This window comes from Propithecus coquereli, unplaced genomic scaffold (genome assembly GCF_000956105.1).
Source record: "Propithecus coquereli isolate 6110/MARCELLA unplaced genomic scaffold, Pcoq_1.0 Scaffold33, whole genome shotgun sequence".
Lineage (NCBI taxonomy): Eukaryota > Metazoa > Chordata > Mammalia > Primates > Indriidae > Propithecus > Propithecus coquereli.
In genome coordinates, this window is record NW_012148952.1 from 7,655,164 (window position 1) to 7,674,173 (window position 19,010).

General features: G+C 41.1%; 2 protein-coding genes across 2 annotated transcripts in view; one reads left to right on the plus strand and one right to left on the minus strand.

Annotated features, from left to right (window-relative positions):
- The window catches only part of NCKAP5 (NCK-associated protein 5), an 839,167-nt gene that overhangs the window by 242,742 nt on the left and 577,415 nt on the right, over nucleotides 1–19,010 (plus strand). The window lies entirely within an intron of this gene.
- Nucleotides 7,524–8,720, minus strand: LOC105815349 (histone-lysine N-methyltransferase SETMAR-like; the record flags this gene model as incomplete). Its single annotated transcript, XM_012650499.1, has 3 exons — nucleotides 8,565–8,720; nucleotides 7,669–8,447; nucleotides 7,524–7,611 (listed from the first exon to the last, which is right to left on the minus strand). Coding segments are annotated over exons 1-3 (1,023 nt in total), but the record flags the coding sequence as incomplete, so codon positions are not given.

Consider the following 19,010-nt stretch of genomic DNA (forward strand, 5'->3'; position numbering starts at 1 on the left):
TATATTTTATCTAGTAAACATACTACTCTTTTAATATCTCTGATTTGTCTCTGGGTTATCTTCAATTTTCTATACAGATAATAATATTGATGAACAATCGTGATGGTTTTGTTCATTACTTTCTAGTTTTTATGCCTTTTGTTTCTTCTCTTCATTTCATTGCTCTAAGACAGAAAATGTTGAGTGGAAGTGGTGATGGGGCATTGTTGTCTAGAGGAAATGTTCAAAGGAAATATTCTTAAATTTCACCATTTAATATAAGGTACGCTATAGATCTTTTCTTTTTTTGGTAGACACCCTTTATATGGTAAAGGAGTTCCCTTTTGTTTTTAGGGAATAGAAACATTTTTATTAATTAATTTTTTAAAAATCATGAGAAAATGTTGAATTTTATTAAAATTTTCTGGCATCTATTGAAATAATTATATCTTTTAGTTCTTAATCTTCCAAAAGATTATTTTTTAGAAACTAATAGATATTTCTAGAGGCACATCATCTTTGCATTACAGGATAAGTCTTACTTGGTGATGCCGTTTTATTATTACCATTATTATTATTGCTACTATTATAATTTTCCACATTGATGGATTCAGTTTTATTAAGAATTTTTGAGGGCCTCATTAATTTTCCACCCATATGGTCTATATTTACTTTTGGTATCAGAGTCATTCTAGCCTCATAAAAGTCTTTCCTCCTCCTTTCTCTTCCTTTTTTCTCTCTCTCCCCCTTCTTCTTTCTCCTCCTAACCTCTTTTTTTTATTCCCTGGACCTTTCTGTGAAATGTAGATTATTAGAGTTTTTGTATCTTTTTCAGGTTTTGTAAAGATTGCCTTCAAAAATATCTGAGCCTGTGACTCAACAATAAAAAAACAAATAACCCAATTTAAAAATGGACAAAGGAGTTGAAAAGATATTTTTCCAAAGACACACACAAATGACCAATACACACATGAAAAGATACCCAACATGGTTAGTCATCAGGAGGATGCAAATAAAAATCACAAGATATCACTTCACATCCTCTAGAATGGCTATAATCAAGGAAAGATAATAGTGTTGGAGAGGGTGTAGAGAAAGTGGAACCCTCAGACATTGCTGGTGGAAATGAAAAATGGTGTAACTGCTTTGGAAAATATCTTGGCAGTTCCTCAAATTATTAAACATTACGGTTACTATAGGACTCAGCACTTGCACTGCTTAGGTATTTCTTCCACCCAGAAGAAATGAAAACATATGTCCACACAAAAACTTGTACGTCAATGTTGATAGCAGCATTATTTATAATAGCCAAAGAATAAAAACAACTCAAATGCCCATTAACTGATGAATGGATAAAGAAAATGTGGTATGTGCATACAATGGAATATTATTTGGCAATAAGGAATGAAGTACCAATGCATGCTACAACATGGACAAACACTGAAAACATTATTATGCTAAGTGAAAGAAGCCAGACACAAGAGGCCACATGTTGTATCATTCCATTTATATAAAGTGTCCAGATAAGGCAAATTCTACAGCTGTGGTCCCCAACCCCTGGGCTCCAGACTGGTACCAGTCTGTGCGGCCTGTTACGAACGAGGCTGCACAGCAGGAGGTGAGCAGTGGGCAAGTGAGTAAAGCTTCATCTGTATTTACAGCCACTCCCCATCGCTTGCCTGAGCTGTGCCTCCTACAAGATGAGTGGCGGCATTAGAGCCTCATAGGAGCATGACCACTACTGCAAACTGCACATGCCAGGTATCTAGATTGTGTGCTCCTTACGAGAATCTAATGCCTGAGGTGGTGATGCGAGCGCTGGGGAGCGGCTGCAAATACAGATTATCATTAGCAGAGATGTTTGACTGCACCATAAGTGTAATGCGTATGAATCATCCAGAAACCACCATCCCCCCAAATCCATGGAAAAATCATCTTCCACGAAAACAGTTCCTCATGCCAAAAAGGTTGGGGACCACTGTTCTACAGAGATAGAAAGTATAATAGATTTTTGGCTGCCTCTGGCTGGAGAATGAGGAATGACTGCTAATAGGTACTGTGGGTTTCTTTTTGGGGTAATGGAATTGTTCTAAACTTAGAGGATGGTGATAGTTGCATAATTGTGCATATGCTAAAAACAAATTAACTCTTTACATGGGTGAATTTTATGTGAATTTTATCCCAATGAAGAGGTTTAAAAATTTGACCTATGGTTATAGAGGGGTAAATTTTTTTTAAACTATTGATTGACTCTATTTAATTGTTTAAGAATCTGTGGATTATTGAGTTTTATTATAAGCTTCTTTAATTCGGACATTGATCATTTTATGGTAATAAATTTAAAGACCGATAATGTTGCTCATAGTGAAGCAGTCCTATTTGTAAAATCTCTATCATATCCTTAGTTATGTAGCCTTTTTCATTCCTAAGCTTATTAATTTGTCCTCAGTGTTTTTCATTGATCTAACCAGATTTTATTTTATTGATCCTATATTAATGATTTGTATTCTATTCTACTAAACTTTGATTTTATCTTTATTTCTTTTATTCTACGTGTTTTGTTCTTTTGTGGTTGGGAGCTTTGAACAGTAATTTTACATTTTTATTCATTTATAAAATATGTACTAAAATTAATTTCCCTCTATGTACTGCTTTAGTTCAATCTTACAATTTCTGATATTTTTAAGACATTGAGTCCTGAATTTTCCTAATTCTCTTATAATTACTATTGATCCATGGATTTTTATAAGCATATATTTTTTCAATTTTTATTAAGAAAAATTTCAAATACACAGAAAAATTAAGACCAGGATAATGTCTACCCACAACTTAACATCAACAAATGTTAACATTTTGCTTCATATGTTTTTTCCAAAGTGAATGGTAGACACTGTGACACTTCCACCCTAAGTATTTCAGCATGTGTCTTATAAAAATAAGGATCACTTCCCTTATAACCATAATATCATTTTTACCCCAGCAAAATGAATTCAAGGCCAGCATTGTTTAAATTTCTCTAATTGTGCCTCACATGTCTTTTATAGCTATTTAGTTTGCACAGAGACCCAATCCCATTAGTTACATTGTTATGTCTCTTTTAATCTATGGTAGTCCTGTACTTTTTTACACCCATAGACACTGACCTTTTAAAGAGCTCTAGAACATTCTATATTCTGTTCATGCCTCGTGGTTTCCTTGTAGTGTCATTTATCTGTTCCTCTACTTTATTTACAATAAGCTGGAAATTATGGCAAGGCATTGCTTAGACACAGGTTAAATTTTTTTTTGCAAAAATATTTCATAGGTATGCTATGTACTTTTCACATAGCACCACATAAGGAGGAAAATGTTAGGTGACCGCTCTCTTGTATAAGATAGCTTTTTTCCCTTTGGAATTCACAAAAAATCAAGAAGTGATATTTGTTGTTTGAATATGCTACTTTACATTGAACTTTTATATAAGTAATGGCTTCAGCATCTATTAGTGACCCTTTTTTTGGATCAGTTATTTCACTGGGGATACAAAATGGTGATATTTCTGAGGTAGCTTCCCTTCTCAGATGGGAAAGCTCTATAATCTCCTTATTACAAAATCAGAGTAAATTCTTTATCTTTTTAAAAATGTTTCTATTAAGGTTTAATTTACATACAATAAAATTCAACAATTTTAGAGTGTACAATTTGATTTCGACAAAATATAGAGTTTTGTAACCACCACCATGATAGAGAATATTTCTCACATGGGACAAAGAATCCTGCTTCCCTTGTGACTCTTTGCAGTCAATCCCTTCTCCATCCCTAGCTCCATGCAGCCACTGATCTGCTTTTTGTCTCTAGAGGTTTGTTTGTTTGTTTTTTGAGACAGGGTCTCTCTCTGTTGCCCTGGCTAGAGTGCAGTGGCATGATCATAGCTCACTGAAACCTCAAACTCTTGGGCTCAAGTGATCCTCCTGCCTCAGCCTCCTGCGTAGCTGCGACTACAGGTGCACACCACCACATCCAGCTAATTTTTCTATTTTTTTGTAGAGATGGGGGTTTTGCTTTTGCTGAGACTGGTCTAGAACTACTGGCCTCAAGCAATCCTCCCACCTCAGCACTCCCAAAGTGCTAGGATTACAGGCATGAGCCACTGGGCCTGGCCATCTCTAGAGTTTTTAAGAATCAAATGGAATCATACAAAAGCCAGTCAGAAAATAAGACATTCTTCCACTAAGGATAATGCTTTTGAGATCCATGCATGTGGTTTACTCCATCAATAGTTGATTCCTTTTTATTGCTGAATAGTATTTCATGGTATAGATGGATGTACTACAGGTTGTTTATCTGTTTACAAGTTGACGAAAATTTGGGTTGTTTCCAGTTTGGGGATATTATGAATAAAGCTGCTATTAATATTTATGTGTGAGTCTTTAGGTCAACACATGTTTTTTACTTCTTTTGGGTAAATACCTAAAAATGGGATTCCTGGATCACCTTTTACGTGTTTAACTTTACAAGAAACTACCAACTGGTTTTCCCAATTTGCTGTACCATTCTACATTCCCACCTGTAATGTATGAGAATTTCAGTTGCTCTACATTCTTGCAAACACTTCATTTTGTCAATCTTTTAAATTTTGTCAATTCTAGTGGATGTGAGTAAATCTCATTGTGATTTTATTAATAATTTGTATTTATCCAGTGACTAATGCTGTTGAGCATCTTTTCATGCACTTATGTGCCATTTTTATATCTTCTTGATGAGTGTTTAAATATTTTACTTATTTAATTGGATTGTTGTCTTAAGTTGTAAGATTTCATACAGAGTTTTTAACTTTCCATATATGTTATAGTTTTGTTACTAATTTTAATTTTATTGAACATGGTCTGAGAAAAGTTCTATAGGAGACTTGATTGTCTGTGCTAGTAGCCTCTTGTCTACTGACAATGCTTAATAAAAAGACAACATATAATGTTTTTCACGTCCATTTTCTCTCAGAAATCTTATCCTACACCAGTATTTCTTGAATTAATAACAGGAGACCCCTGCAACAACATCCATGAAATACTCTGCAGCACAAGGCATTTAATCTTTTCATTTATTCATTATTGGATTCAGTACACATGGGAGACCTGCCATGTGCCTGATTCCTAGCAATGTCCTGGGATACCATGAATGTTGCGCTGTAAACAGACAATAGAAAATTAAGTTATCCAGTAAGCCTGATAAACTCTCTCATAGTTTTTCTATATGCCCTTTGGGGTTTTCTATAGAGACAACTGTATTAGGAGAATTATGACTAGCAGGATCCCTACCCCTCTTCTTGAAATATTGTTTTTACTAGATTCCCGAAGGGGCAATGCTATCAAGGTCTGCTATCTCCCTCACTGGTTGCCACTCTGGTTGGTCTCCTTTGCTGGTTATTATTCATCTTCTTGACTGTTTAAAGTTGGAGTGCCTTGGGATTTAATCCTCAAACATCTCCTTTAACTGTACTCACAGCCCTGATGTTCTACTGATCTGATGGACTTAATTTAACCATCTACAGTGTATACAACTCCCAAACTTACATTTCCACCTTGAATTTGTACTCTGAATGCTATACTTGAATATCTGATTGTCTCTTCAATATTTGGTTGGCAAACATTAACAATAACAACCACCAACACAAACCCCACTAACATAAGCTCCACCACCACAAACATTTGTGTGGTACATATCAAAAGCTGGGAACTATTCTAAACACCTTACATAAATTAACTATTTTAAAAATTTAACTTACTAGGCATCTCAATCATAACATATCCAAAACTGAACTGATTTTTCCACCAAAATTTGCTCCACCCATAGTCTTCCTTGTTTCAATTAACAGCAACTCCGTTCTTCTAGTTGGTAAGGCCAAATGCTTGGAGTTATTCTTTACTTCTTCCTTTCTCTCAAACCACCCATGCTGAGCAAATACTGTTGGCTCCAAATTCGAAACAATCCCAGATTGCCCCCAATTCTCATTATCTATCTTGCTATGGCCTGTCTAAGCCATCATGTCTCACCTAGATTCTTACAGTATTCTAATAACGGATTTTCCTGCTTCCTTCTCTGCTCCTGTAATTAATTCTCAACATGGCAGCTGGAGTGATCCATTAAACAAAAGTCAGATGATCATGTCACCGCCTCTGTTTATGCTTTCCTCTATAACTTTGAGTGAAACCCAGGTCCTTAAATTGGCCTGTTAGGTCCCACCCAATGATCTGTCTTCCAAACCACCCTCATTAGCCCTCTCCCCTCAGTATGTTCCATCCCTGTGGCCCCAATAATGTTCCTAGACCTTGCCAGGCACAATCATACCTAAGGGCCACTTGCAGCTGCTCTTCCCACTTCTTGGGACGATCTTTCCAGACATTCGCATGGCACACCTGCTCCCTCAGCTCCTCAGCATTCTCAGTGAGGGCTTCACTGAGCACTCTATTTAAACTTGTATACCACCTAGCCCACAAACTTTATTTTTCTCCATTGCACTGATTACCTTCTAATGGAGACTATAATTTACTTAGGTATTTTTTCTAATGTCTGTCTTCCCCTCCAGACCTTGCTCCACAAGGTCAAACATTTTTGTCTGATTTTTCACTCATATATTCCAGCACTGACATATAGTAATTGCTCAATAAGCAATTAAGAAAACTGGACAGGATATATTTTGAAGTTAGAACCAAGGACTTGATAAACTGGAGGTGGGCAGTCAATTTAGACTATCACTTAGCCCTGAAGCAATTCAAACCACCATGGGAAGATAACACAGCAGAACTTATAAATTTCTTGTGCAGGATGGTCTGAAGCCCAGCGGCTGACTCGCAGCCCAACTCTTCTCTTCCTGGACAACACTAGTTTCTTGGACACCATTAATTAAATTAGTCACCAGCATAATACCTCATTCTGGTGGAGAGGACCCTTTTTTTTTTTTTTTTCAAAATATCAGCTTTATTACTAATGAAATTGGCTGGAAAGCATGGCTTAGGTATGTAGACACAAGGATTTTCCTGGATCATTATAATTAGGTTCAGTTTGAGTGCTAGAAAACTCACAATAACAGTGGCTTAAACAAGGTAAAGACTTTCTCATTGAAAAGTTCAGATTTGTCAGATCACGACCAGTAGAATGTTCTACAGTACCAGACACCTAAACTCCTTTCTATCTTGTTGATTTGTTATGCATGGCTTCCTTTCTTAGAGTCATCTTGGGGTCTGGGATGGCTACTCCAGCTCTGGTCATAACGTATACATTCCAGCCAACAGGACGGAAGAGGAGGAGAAGGGTGGAAATCTCCATTTAAGGATACATCATTTTTGCTTATATTCCATTAGCTGGAACAAAGTCACTCAGCCATATGTAACTAGAGAAGTGAGTATTCTGGGTAGCATAGTACCCAGGTAAAATCGAGAATTTTATTACAGAAGGAGAGAAAGAATATTGATGGACAACTTGTATTCTCTGCCACATTCCTGACTTAAACTTATGCAACCAGAGGCAAAGCCAGACAACCACCAGCGTTCCTTATAAAGACGGGCAAGCTGCTTGCCACAGAGCAGACTTGCCTCAAGGGTAAGTTGCTTGGAAGAGGGGAATGCATAAGACGCTGAGCCACACATGCTTGGTTCTCTCATTCCCACCCAATGGCCTCTCTTAGGGGTTGGGCAGTTTCCTTCCTAATTGATGTTTGGCTTTTCTAAGGGGCAGTACAGCGAACTGTCATAAGGTAGGAAAGCAGTACACGATTTGGCACCACAGTAACAAGGTTTTCTTAGTTTTCCGTTATCCAGCCTTTCTTTGTCTTCGCTGTCCATTAGATTAAGAAACCTTCCTGAATAGTCATAAGAGAGTTCCTCTTCTGGCAAAATGTCTTTGGCTGCAAAGAGTGCCAACCTAGGTACCATTGAGTCAATCCGGACAGGAATCATCAGTAGGTTTGGCTCACAAGAATGATTAAGGAATCTTCCAATATTTCCTAAACAGGTAGGGTCAACAAAAGTTTCCATTATCTGCCCATTATAAATATGTTCCCTGATGGCTATTATGTAATTTGAGTCATATATTGTTTGCAAGTGAATTCTTCTCTGTACTTCAGAGAATCCTAAAACTTCGCCAGCATATTCACAGACAAATCTTCCTTTTGGTATAAATTCCCAGGTACGAAGTCCCCAACCTTTTTTATCTGTCTTGAACACTTGGAGGTGGAACTGCAGACCCCTCTGGACCACTCTGTTTCTGCAGTGGTCACCACACTGGCACAGGACATTGCATTCAAAAACAGGCTTGGCATACTTTGCTTCCGATCCTATATCTCTAAGGCATGAATTATCATCATAATTTTCCTCAGAGTGGAGACAGGAGCAAGTGCCAGGGAGGCAAGGAGTTTTGACACAAATGCATCCAGGAAAGGTTATTTGAGTGGGATCAATGTCTGCTCCGGGTCCACCTACATGATCAGGTGTGTAAGGGCCGGCGCGGTGGCTCACGCCTGTAATCCTAGCTCTCTGGGAGGCCGAGGCGGGTGGATTATTTGAGCTCAGGAGTTCCAAACCAGCCTGAGCAAGAGCGAGACCCCGTCTCTACTGGAAGGGCCCGGGCCCGGCCCCCGGCGGCCACGCGCTCACAGGCAGGTTTTCCAGGCCGTGTGCGATATCCAGCTGCTGTGGCGGAACCGCAGGCTCCTCTTCAAACGCTGCCATCCGGAAAGGCCGCGTCTTCTCCAGGGCTTCCACGAACATTCACGCGCCTCACGCCGCACCCACTACCCTGACAGGCTCGAGCTCGCCGAGAGGACCCTTTTTGAAATATTTATTTCTTGGTACCATGTTAATCAATCTTAGCAAAATTATTTAATACTGACAGATTAAACATTAAACAAATTAACTGTGAAAAATTCTCAAGTTTTAGATATTTATGAAAATATTTAAAATCTGACCAGTAATTGTCCTTGACTTATATTAACATTATTTACTTACTGGTGAAAGTAACACTTGAACCCCACTTTACCTCACCTATAGAGTCGCTGTGATGGATACCATTTTAATTCTGACTTGTAAATCAAAATTTGAAACCATCAGTATTCAGAGAGCCCATAGCTGAACAGTGCTGTTGTAAGCACCACTGGGCTCTAAAATAAGTGGAAGACAGAGTCTCTGCCTAGATAAGTGGGTGCTTAATGTGGCTTGCACACGTTTTTCAAGTATAGCATAAAGAAAAGAATGATTTGAGCACTAATTTAAAACTCTATTCAATTTTCACAGTAAAGTATATTTATTTTTGCCTAGCACTTATGCTTATCTGAATAAGTGGCTTAAAAATTTTCAACTTTCCCACTGGTGATTTTTTTATCCAACAAATTATTTCCCCAACAAATGCTGTCATTCAAGGTAATTGAACATTTCCTAGCACTTGAGAAGAATGTACAAAACTAGGCATAATTCCCTTGGTTGTGTTCTTTCATGCTTTAAGACTTACGTGCCTTTAGCACTACTGTTATTTTTATTATACTTCAAAAAACCACCCCAATTTTTGAGATAATCCTTGTGAGTACAAATACATGTGGTTATATTAAAGAAGCATTTTGAAATAGTTCAAAGTATATTAATAAAGGAGCACCTCACTTCATCTGCAGAAGCAGCTAATTCAGTTTGGAAAAATACCAAGTTTAGAAGTAATTTTCTAATAAAATAGCATTTTTTTGAAAATAGCATTTTCACGAGAAACATGGACAAAAATTTATGAGAATTCTTTAAACTCAAAATGGGGCTAAACTGAGTTCAGCATTTTCTTGCCCAAACCAGATTTCCTTTTATCTCCCCAAATGCCAACAGGAGGCAAAAGGCCAGGCTGTTTGGCCAATTACACGCCCTTTCGCCCTCCCTAAGCTTCACTTCCAAACGTACTTGGGAACCAACTTCTGACTCCAGACAAACGGCTGTTAGTTCCGGCTCTTACCTGCCAATTATAATACTTTGGCTATCTGTGCCAGTCTCTGGGCCAGCCCCATGATAAGATTAAGGGACCTGTTTGTAGTTCATTAGCAGAAATTCGTTCCACCCAGGCAGAGTTGGGGTTGGGGTTGGGATGGGGGTGGAGGAGGGAGTCAGGGGCCTCCTGGAATGGATTTTTTTTTCCTTACTAGGAACTGGGAAATGAAAGCACTATTTCCCCTTCTGGATCCCTGCTTCTCCTTTCAGTTCCTCCGTTAGGGGCAGACAATAGACGCCTCCAGGCCCCTCTCCGGGCGCCGGGTCCCCATCGTCCCCTCACCCCCGCCTCCCGTCCCCTCCCCGCCCCTCACCCTCCGGCTTCTCCAACTCCGGCTCCAGGCGGAGATTTGTCAGAACCGTTCGGTTGAGACTGATTATGATTGCAGCAGATGGGCTGGATTTGACAGCGCCGATCCTAAGCAGCTTCTGATGGGGGGGCCCGCGGAGGGGCGGGGAGGGGGAGGAGGTGGGGGGGCGGAATCTATGGGCCCGAGCTTCTCGTAGGAGCGCACGCCGAGCAGCCCGCCCGGCGCGCTCCGGGGCAGCTCTTTAACGCGCGCCTCCAGGAGGAAAGTGGCACAGCCCACCCGAGGGGCCTCTCTGAGCGCAAGTGAAACATCCCGTGGCTGAGAGGGCGCCGGGACACCGGGTGGCAAGCGCGGGGGGGACCGGCGGCGGAACACAACAAAGCGGAGGAGCGCGAGGTGCCCGGGCTGCGGCGCGCGCGTGGCCCAGGCTACCTCCGCGCTCTGGACATGGCAAGTTTGTCAACTCCCGGCTCTGCAGCCAGCGCCTTGCTGCCTCCGAAGTGACGGCACTGCAGGGTCTGCCCCTGGGGGGCAGCGCCCACCCCGGCCCCGGCCCGCAGCAGAATGCTCCACCGCAGGCCAGGTAAGGAGACGACGCCCGCTCCCCACCCAGGCGCGGCCCGTCGGCCACTCTGGCCCCAGCCTTTCGCCCTCGGGCTTCCACTAGTCCGTGCAGACTGTGTACTTCCGCGCCTCCCTCTGTCTCCTCAGTCCATCTCTGCCCTCTATGGCCCTTCCCTCACGGTTGGCCTTCCTTTTCCCCCCTTACCAGAGCCCAACGGCAGGGGGAGAAGTTTTGGGAGGTGGCGCGACGTTAAGGGCTCTCTCTTCCCTGAAAGCCTGCGACCGGACACCTGAGGCGGTATGGTGGGTGGAAGCCGGGTGTGTGTGTGTGTGCGCGCATCCTCCGCCCTGCTCCCCGGCAGCCCCTGCCCCGCACAGCACGCGCGCACACGCCTCCTTTCCACCTGTGGGGCCTCGCTTTTGTGGTGGAAGCCCAAATGAAAACACGCACACGTGCAGACACTCTTCCGCGTTGGCATTTTCGAGGGACTCCTAAAGGGTGGGGCGTGGAGGCGCGGCAGGGGAGGGGTACATCTTGGGTGCAGCGGCCCACCCAAGGGCGGGGCCAGCACCTCTCCTGTCCCTTGGCCTTCACTCCAGTGGTTAGGAGCCAGTGGAGTTAGGCGCCTCCAAGGAGGCCAGGAGGCTGTTGAGGTTGGCCTGGGCATTGCTGTGCCACTGGGAACTCCCCTTCCAGCCCCGTAAGGTCAGTGGCCTGGGCCACTCTCTGTCCTGGCCCCAGCAGGGCGCGCCTGCCCCCACCTAGCACGACCAGCGGCTTCACCCCACAAAGCTCGCTCGTGTTGCCCAGCCCCGGGCCTCTCACTGAGGTGGCCCCTCCTTAGCTGCCACCTCCTGCCCCGCTCACCACGAGCGTGTGCCCTGTTGCTACTGGCAACTGCCTGTGCTGAAAGCTCAGCCCCCTAAACTGGCTTAATGCTGATTGATGGGCAGAAATGCGATATTTTCTGGAGCTGAGCGGGGTGCTGGTGCAGGGCCCTCCCTGCCGCGGAGTCCTGCAGACCTCCTGGGGTGTTGGGCCTGTCGTCCTTCCCTTCTCTAGGCCCCACCCTACCCCTTAGAGAAAAGGGGCTGTCAAGATATTGTCATCTCGGGTTAAGTACAGAGCCAGCAAGTCAGCCTTTGCTTTCCTGCTGAGTAACAGGCAGCCACCCTGGAATTTCTCTTTTCAACCTTGAGGGTTCTGTTGAGACTCATGAATGAGGTTGCTGTTGCTAGCCACTAACACCTCCTGTTTTATTTTCATGCCAACCTCCTGGTACACCCCTCCCCCATATATAGGTACCTAAAATAGACTACCTCTCTAGTAACCAGAACTGTTTCTACAAATGCTCATAAAAGCATTTTTCAGAAATAAGTAATTTCATATTGGTACTCCTTCCTTGGTCACTTCTCTTCCTACTCCATGCCTCCTCCCTCCTCAGGCATGGAGTTGATCATTTCCACCCTTAGGAAGACACAGTCCAGTTGTAAAAAGTCTGTACTTATAATGCTCTTTACTTGGGGTAACCGTTGCCTATTTTATGCTTTTCATTTTAACGCCCTCAAACTGCAGCACCACTTTCCCTTTCTGGGTTGGCAGCCTCCTTACCTAAGCCATTCTGGATTAATACGGATTTTCTGGACTAACATAAATTCCTGTGCCAGTCTGTCCCCTCTCTCCTCCCTTAGGACTGACTACAAAGGACCAGATTTCATTATCAAGGAAATTATTTTTAGAAGAACTTTCTGTTCTGTAGCCTTTTTCCCCCAGCACCCCATTACATTTGGCAGAGTATTTTCATCATTTAAATTGTCATGCTTAGCTTCTTTTTGCCTGTGGACATTACTTTGGAAAACCAAGTGATGTTTTTGATTCACTTGTTTATTCCTCCAAACAAAACTTCCTTGAGGGGCTCCTATATGTTGGGCTCCAATGTAGGCCCTCGGGTGGGAACAAAGACAAGACCCAAATGGTTATCAGCATTTTAAAGCCCACCCTACAGGAGGATTGTGGTTATTGCTATGATGGGTAATGTTATAACAGCACACTACATTTGACTAGGACTTTACAGTTTACAAAAGGCTTTCACAGGCATTATCTCCTTTAATCCCAGCAGCAGGAATTTTAAATAGCAAGGATTCCACCAAAATGCCCAGTAATGCTCACCAATCCTGCTTAACCAAAAAGAAAAAGAATCTTACAAATCATCCCAACAGCTGATAGAGCTTTAAAACACAGAATAAACAATTCATAAGAAGCTTAGGAAGCTTAGTTACTGGAATGTAACTTGGAGAAGATAACTGAAATACATGTAACGTGTATATTACCAGGAAGGCAGCCTGGGAAGAAACTCCATCTCTCCAGTGAACTGCTGGAGGTGGAGGCTTTCCAGGGCTCTGAACTGTTGCCTTATCCGAGGATCTAAAATGGGATGAAAGTGTTAGCACAAAGTTTCTGGGAGACTAGCAAATTAAGCAAAATGAGTAGGCAATGATGTTACTTTCTTTAGCTACAAAGCATTCTTGAGATATCCACAAGTTTCTAGCATATATTTACTTGAGAAATGAAGCAATTTTCTGTACTTAGAGTATAAAAAAATGAGTTTGTGTCCCTTGTCTGAGCTGTAATGAAGACAATCAAGGTTTTGATCATTTTTGAAATGATCACTTTGAAAACCAGGCATATCTCATGTGGATAAATGGCTATTTCTTTCTTTTTTTATAATTTATAGGGAGGATATACAGAAGGGCTTCATGTAGATTTGCTTTTTTTCTAGACTTCCTGAACAGGGAGGGCAGCCCTTCTGATTTCTCAGCTGTGAATATGATTGGTGACTTTCCCCCAGAAATGATTTTTATAACGCCCACTGATAGTTACAAATTTTGGTTGGCATTTTAGATATGTTAATTTTCTTGTTTATCACTTTGAAAGTTTTATTTAAAGAAGTTTTACAAGCAGAATAGTATATCACAGGGAGATTAGTATGGCAAGGGGCAGGCTTTGGGTATGATGACTGAGAGGATGTCAGGGTTCATTTTTTGAAGGGTGTAAATTGTCATGGCGCTGGTGGATGTGATTTTTACTATGCTAATATATGGTAATGGAGAAAAGGTCACCTTTGGACATGAGCTCCTAGTTTCTGCACATGCTCCTGGCCTGGAAAAGTCCCTACCCACAAGTTCCTGCGGTTGTGGGTTAGGTTCTAAATGCTCATTGGCCTCCTCATTTTTGCTCCCCACACTTTTCTTGTGGTTAACGCTACCCACTACACCTGTTCCTAACATTAACAGATAAGCCAAGAAGTTAATCATAGGGCAAAGTCTGTTATGAGGAAGGTTGGAAATGCCCAGGGGAGCTTTTTCTTGTTTAATATTATGAGGCTGGATGGCAACTTTTAGATGTGTAGGCCTCTTTTTTGCTGGAGAGTTTGTTCACTTAAGCTTATTACTCTGTATTTGGCACATAGCATTTTAGTTTAGAGCTGACCTATATCTCTAGGTTGATTACATGTCTATGAAAAGCACATAATACAAAACATGTATATCTATTTGGGAAATTAGATTGGGCATATTCCCCTCTTCTAACAGGGGACTTGAGCTTCAGATTTTCCAATGAAGTCGAGAGAGCGGTGGGGCTGACGCAAGCATAGGCATACTGCTCAGATTGTACTACTTAACATGAGAGACTTGGAGGGGGGTGAGCACTGACAGCTAATGTTATTCTGGCCCAGGGTTGTCAGTCTTCCTCGTTACCCCTTAATATAGGGCCCCATTATTTATTCATTCATTCACTAAATATTTGCATTTTTAGAGAACAGGCTTCCTTGCTTTTTTGTGGAGCTGTGCCATTTCACGCTTAGCTGAAATCTTGTTCCTTTCAAATATCTAACAGTTTTGTCCTTTTGGATACCTGTAGGTGCGGTTTAAAGGAGACTTCCTTGCTGCAGTGAAGTAGTACAGGATTGCTGTGGAGGGCTACTGCCTCTGACTGGGATTGCTTCCTGGATATTATGCTCTTACATCCTTTCTCCTAGTAAGCTCGGGTTTTCTCATGTCCCTTCAGCTCAGACAGACAGTAGGTGGCAATGGATTAAATAAATAGTCCCTGTGAATTACTGACCTCGGGGAGCATAGCTTTTTCTTATTAGTTGACATTAGCATAACCTACAACATGCTTTAAGGAGGTTGCCAAAACTTAGATTTTCAGGTACTCTAGCAGGTGGGAAGGGTTTTGAGGAAGGGAGTGAAGGCTAATCATTTTATATTGTGTTGGAAGGTGTTCACACAAGTGATGGTACTACTTTAGGTAAAAACTACAGCAGTGCTAAAACTAGAGCTCTAGGCCTCTAAATAGGTGGAGGTTTTGTGAAGTCAGGGTTGGTAAGACCACATGTTAGGTAGCAGGCAGTTATGAATTCAGTTTGGGAGTCATGTAGACTGGGGCTCAAAGCCTGATTCCATCATTTACTGTTGATGTGATTTGGGGCCAGGTTATTAGTCTCTCTGATCTGTTTCTTTATGCATAAAATAGAAAAAAATTATGTGCATTTAGAAGATGTTAAGAGTACAATATAACACTGTTAAGGACTTAGGACAGTGCCTCACACACAAGAAAATCACCAGATGTTAGCAGCTATGGTCTTTCAATATTATTTTCATATCACTTAGGACTGGATAAGATGGCCTCTTTCACATTAACCTCCTCCTTGTACCCCACAAAGAGCAACCATCAATAGGGAAGTTATAGTTTAAAGAAATGACAGCTACTTTCACAGGGAGCCCATGCCCTCCACAAATATGAGAGATGATAACTATTCTTGAGATGCAAGCAGGTCAGTATGAGATAAACTAGTTTAGTTTATAAGATGAGCCTAGAAAGTTTCGGTTAACATTAAATTCATCAAATGCCCATGGAAGGCGATGTGCTTGGGCTGTAAGGAGTGCAAAGATAAAAAACATACTCTTCTTCTCAGCTTTTAAGCTGGAAGAGGGGAGGGGTTATATGATAAGAAATTAATAATGAGGAACATCATCATAGTAAGTACACCTATCACTTGGTAAGCCCTGGTGTGTGTCAGATATGTACTATAATTTTATCTTTGGACCTTTTCAAAAACAGCAGTGTTGATGATACCTGTGAAATAGATATTTTCTCCATTATAGAGATATAATAAGGTACACTTAAATGTCATCCTGGTATTATTAAATAAAGTACTGTGGGTTGCAAAGGAGAGAGTTATCCTACCAGATAAGCCTACCCCGAGGTGATTTTTGCTGGTACGTTGAATTGTTTGGAAATCTTGAGTGGGATTTCTTTAATAACTATGGTATCCAGTGTTGTGTTTGCATTCAGTAGTCTGTTGATCCCTGCATTCTGTTCACTGCATTATAGAAATGAGAGAGAGGAAAGATTGGGCTTTTTTTTAACCAGCCACTATAAAGAATTTATCCTTTTCTCTTTCTCAGTTCTTTGTTCATTTTCATTGCAAACATCTCCAGGGAAAATATCTTACCCCCCTTGTAAGGCTCTTTGTTTGTCTAACGACCACATTATCATTAGTAATTTTTCTGATTTATGTTTTTCTATTACAAGAGATTTAAACTAACATTTTTTCTAACTTAATTCATACCAAGTTTCACACACAGGCACAGGCACAGGCACATGTGCCAAATGGTATAGCATTGTAAGTAAAGTGAAATAAACCACTCCGGCCAACTGGCATTGTAATTCGCTATACAACACACAGTTCACCTGATGCAAATATGGGTCAACCTGACCTCTCCCAGACCATTCTCTTTTGTTTTTCCTTTCAGTCACTTCTTTTTCTTTTCTTTTTCGTTTTTTAACCTGAACTTGTTAAAATTCTAATATTGTAGTGCAGTTCTCCCTATTTCCTCTCAAGTGACAGGTGTCCAAACTCATCTGTCAGTCTCTCCACCATTTTTTCCTATGGAGAGTGCATAAAATGGACAATGTATGCAAAATTCTGGAGTGGTGCTTTTATCGTAGGAGCCTTAAATTTGTCTGAATTACCATAATGGGAAAGGGAATCACATAGGGCTATCTGGATATTTTGTTTTGCATAGGAATTTTAGTCTTTAAGAATGATATTTTCAAGAGAAACATATATTAATTCAAGAAGGCATAGATTGATCTTTACAACCCATCCACTGTGTTCCACCAAAGAAGTTCCAAGTAAACATAGTATTTCTGTGCATAGGCAGAGGGCCTCATTTCCTGCCTTCTTTCATTCATTTGTTCATCAGTTAGTTTACTCAACATATTGTTATTAGGTGCCTACTGTCAGGCAATGTGCTGGACTTAGAAGAATGAGTGCTACCAATGTCCCTTACTCTAAATATTGAACATTTAGCAACAGAAAGTCTTTAGTTGGCAAAAGAAATAAAAGAAACACATAAATTTGACATCGCATAGGTCTACTTGCTTACTGCTTTTGACAGCTTTTAGGATATGACTTATTTTAGGCTGCCTTTTCCTTCTTGCATTAATATACTTTTTAAAATTTCTGGGTAAGGTGGCTCACACCTGTTCGCTGCAACTCGGGAGACTGTGACAGGAGGATTGCTTGAGCCCAGAAGTTGGAGGCTGTAGTGCAGTGAGCTATGGTCGCATACTGCCCTCCAGCCTGGGCGATAGAGTGAACCCTTGTCTCTCTTAAAAATAAAAAAAATTGTTCTTTCATTTTACTAGGCCTTTCAGAAGGTAGAAACCTTTGTTTCTCTGTACCTCCTAGTTTGCCCTAGTTTTCACCAGGACATTTCCAGTTGTCTTTTTTTCTCAGTGCCTGATGCCAAGTAAATGTTTAATAAATATTTGTTGAATACAGGGCAGGAAGAAAGCAAGGAAACTTGGAAATTTACTGTATTAAGAATTAGCCAAATTATCTGATTTGGGATTTAACATATCCCAAAAGGCCTGTCCCTCTTTTTCTTTTCTCCCTGTGAGTCATTGTGACTACCTTAGATCAGATTCAAGCAATACATCCTTGTTTTCATTGTACAATTCATTTCAGGGTTTGGTATACATGACGTTGTATCTGTGGTTTCTTGGTAGACATTTTGGCACTGGTGATAATTTTATGGAAGTTTTAGAATCATGATGCTGCTTTGTGGACATCTCTCATCCACTCTGCTAAGTTACTATTCTGAGAATTTCATTCTTTTTACATGGACTCCCTCTTCCTACACTGACATAATTACAGAAACCCACCTTATTTTCTTTAAAAGGTGATGTTTGTTTAACAATTGCACTGTACAAGATCTTATCCTGGGTTTTGTGAATTTGTAATAATTAGTTATAAAATGTAATTAGTTATGTTAGTTATAAAATTAATTATAAAATACAAATACCTTCAAGGAACTTACAATTTAGGTGGAGAAAGAGGACACAAACTTACAAGATACCAAAAAATACTGGATGTGGAGCTTGGTGAAATAGAAAAAAAAAAATCAGCAGAACAGGAGATTGGAAAATTAAGTGATGGATGAGGCTGGTATCGTGGGGATAGGCCTCCTGGGGGAAGGAGAACATGAACTGACCCCAGTGGGACTTACACATGGGAGAGAACGATCTGGTCATCAGAGGGCTTGAGTTCAGGTAGGGGCATGAGCAGCCCTGGAAGAGCTGGTAGGGGCTGGAGGTGGAGCAATAAGTAGCAGGGCCCCCTTAATATGGGTCATCACATGCACACTAAGGAATTTGGACTTTAACCTCTGGGCTAGCAATTCCCAAGATGTATCTTTTTAGAGCACTAGTTCTACTGGATGTTGTAGAAGTGTTAGTCAAAAGAAGTCCCTGTGGTTGAAAAAGTGAGAAAAGTTGAGAGAAAGTTAAAAAAAATCTTCTGTAGAAGTTTTCAGAGGCTTTAATATGATAACCTGTATTATTAATTTCTAAGAGTTTCTCAAAATAATTTTGACTGCTGAATCCATTTTTAATGGCACATCTTGGTAGGGTAGTTTGTGGAACCTATTTTGGGAAATGCTGTTAGAAGCCTTTGATTGACTGGAAGTCAGAGGTGATATTGGGTAGATGGTGTTAGGGACATGAATGTGAAAATGGCGCACAGGTGGATTTGAGCAAGGAGCAGGGAGCTATTAGGGGCCTCTGCCTCTGTCCAGCAGGACGTGATGAAGGCCTGGA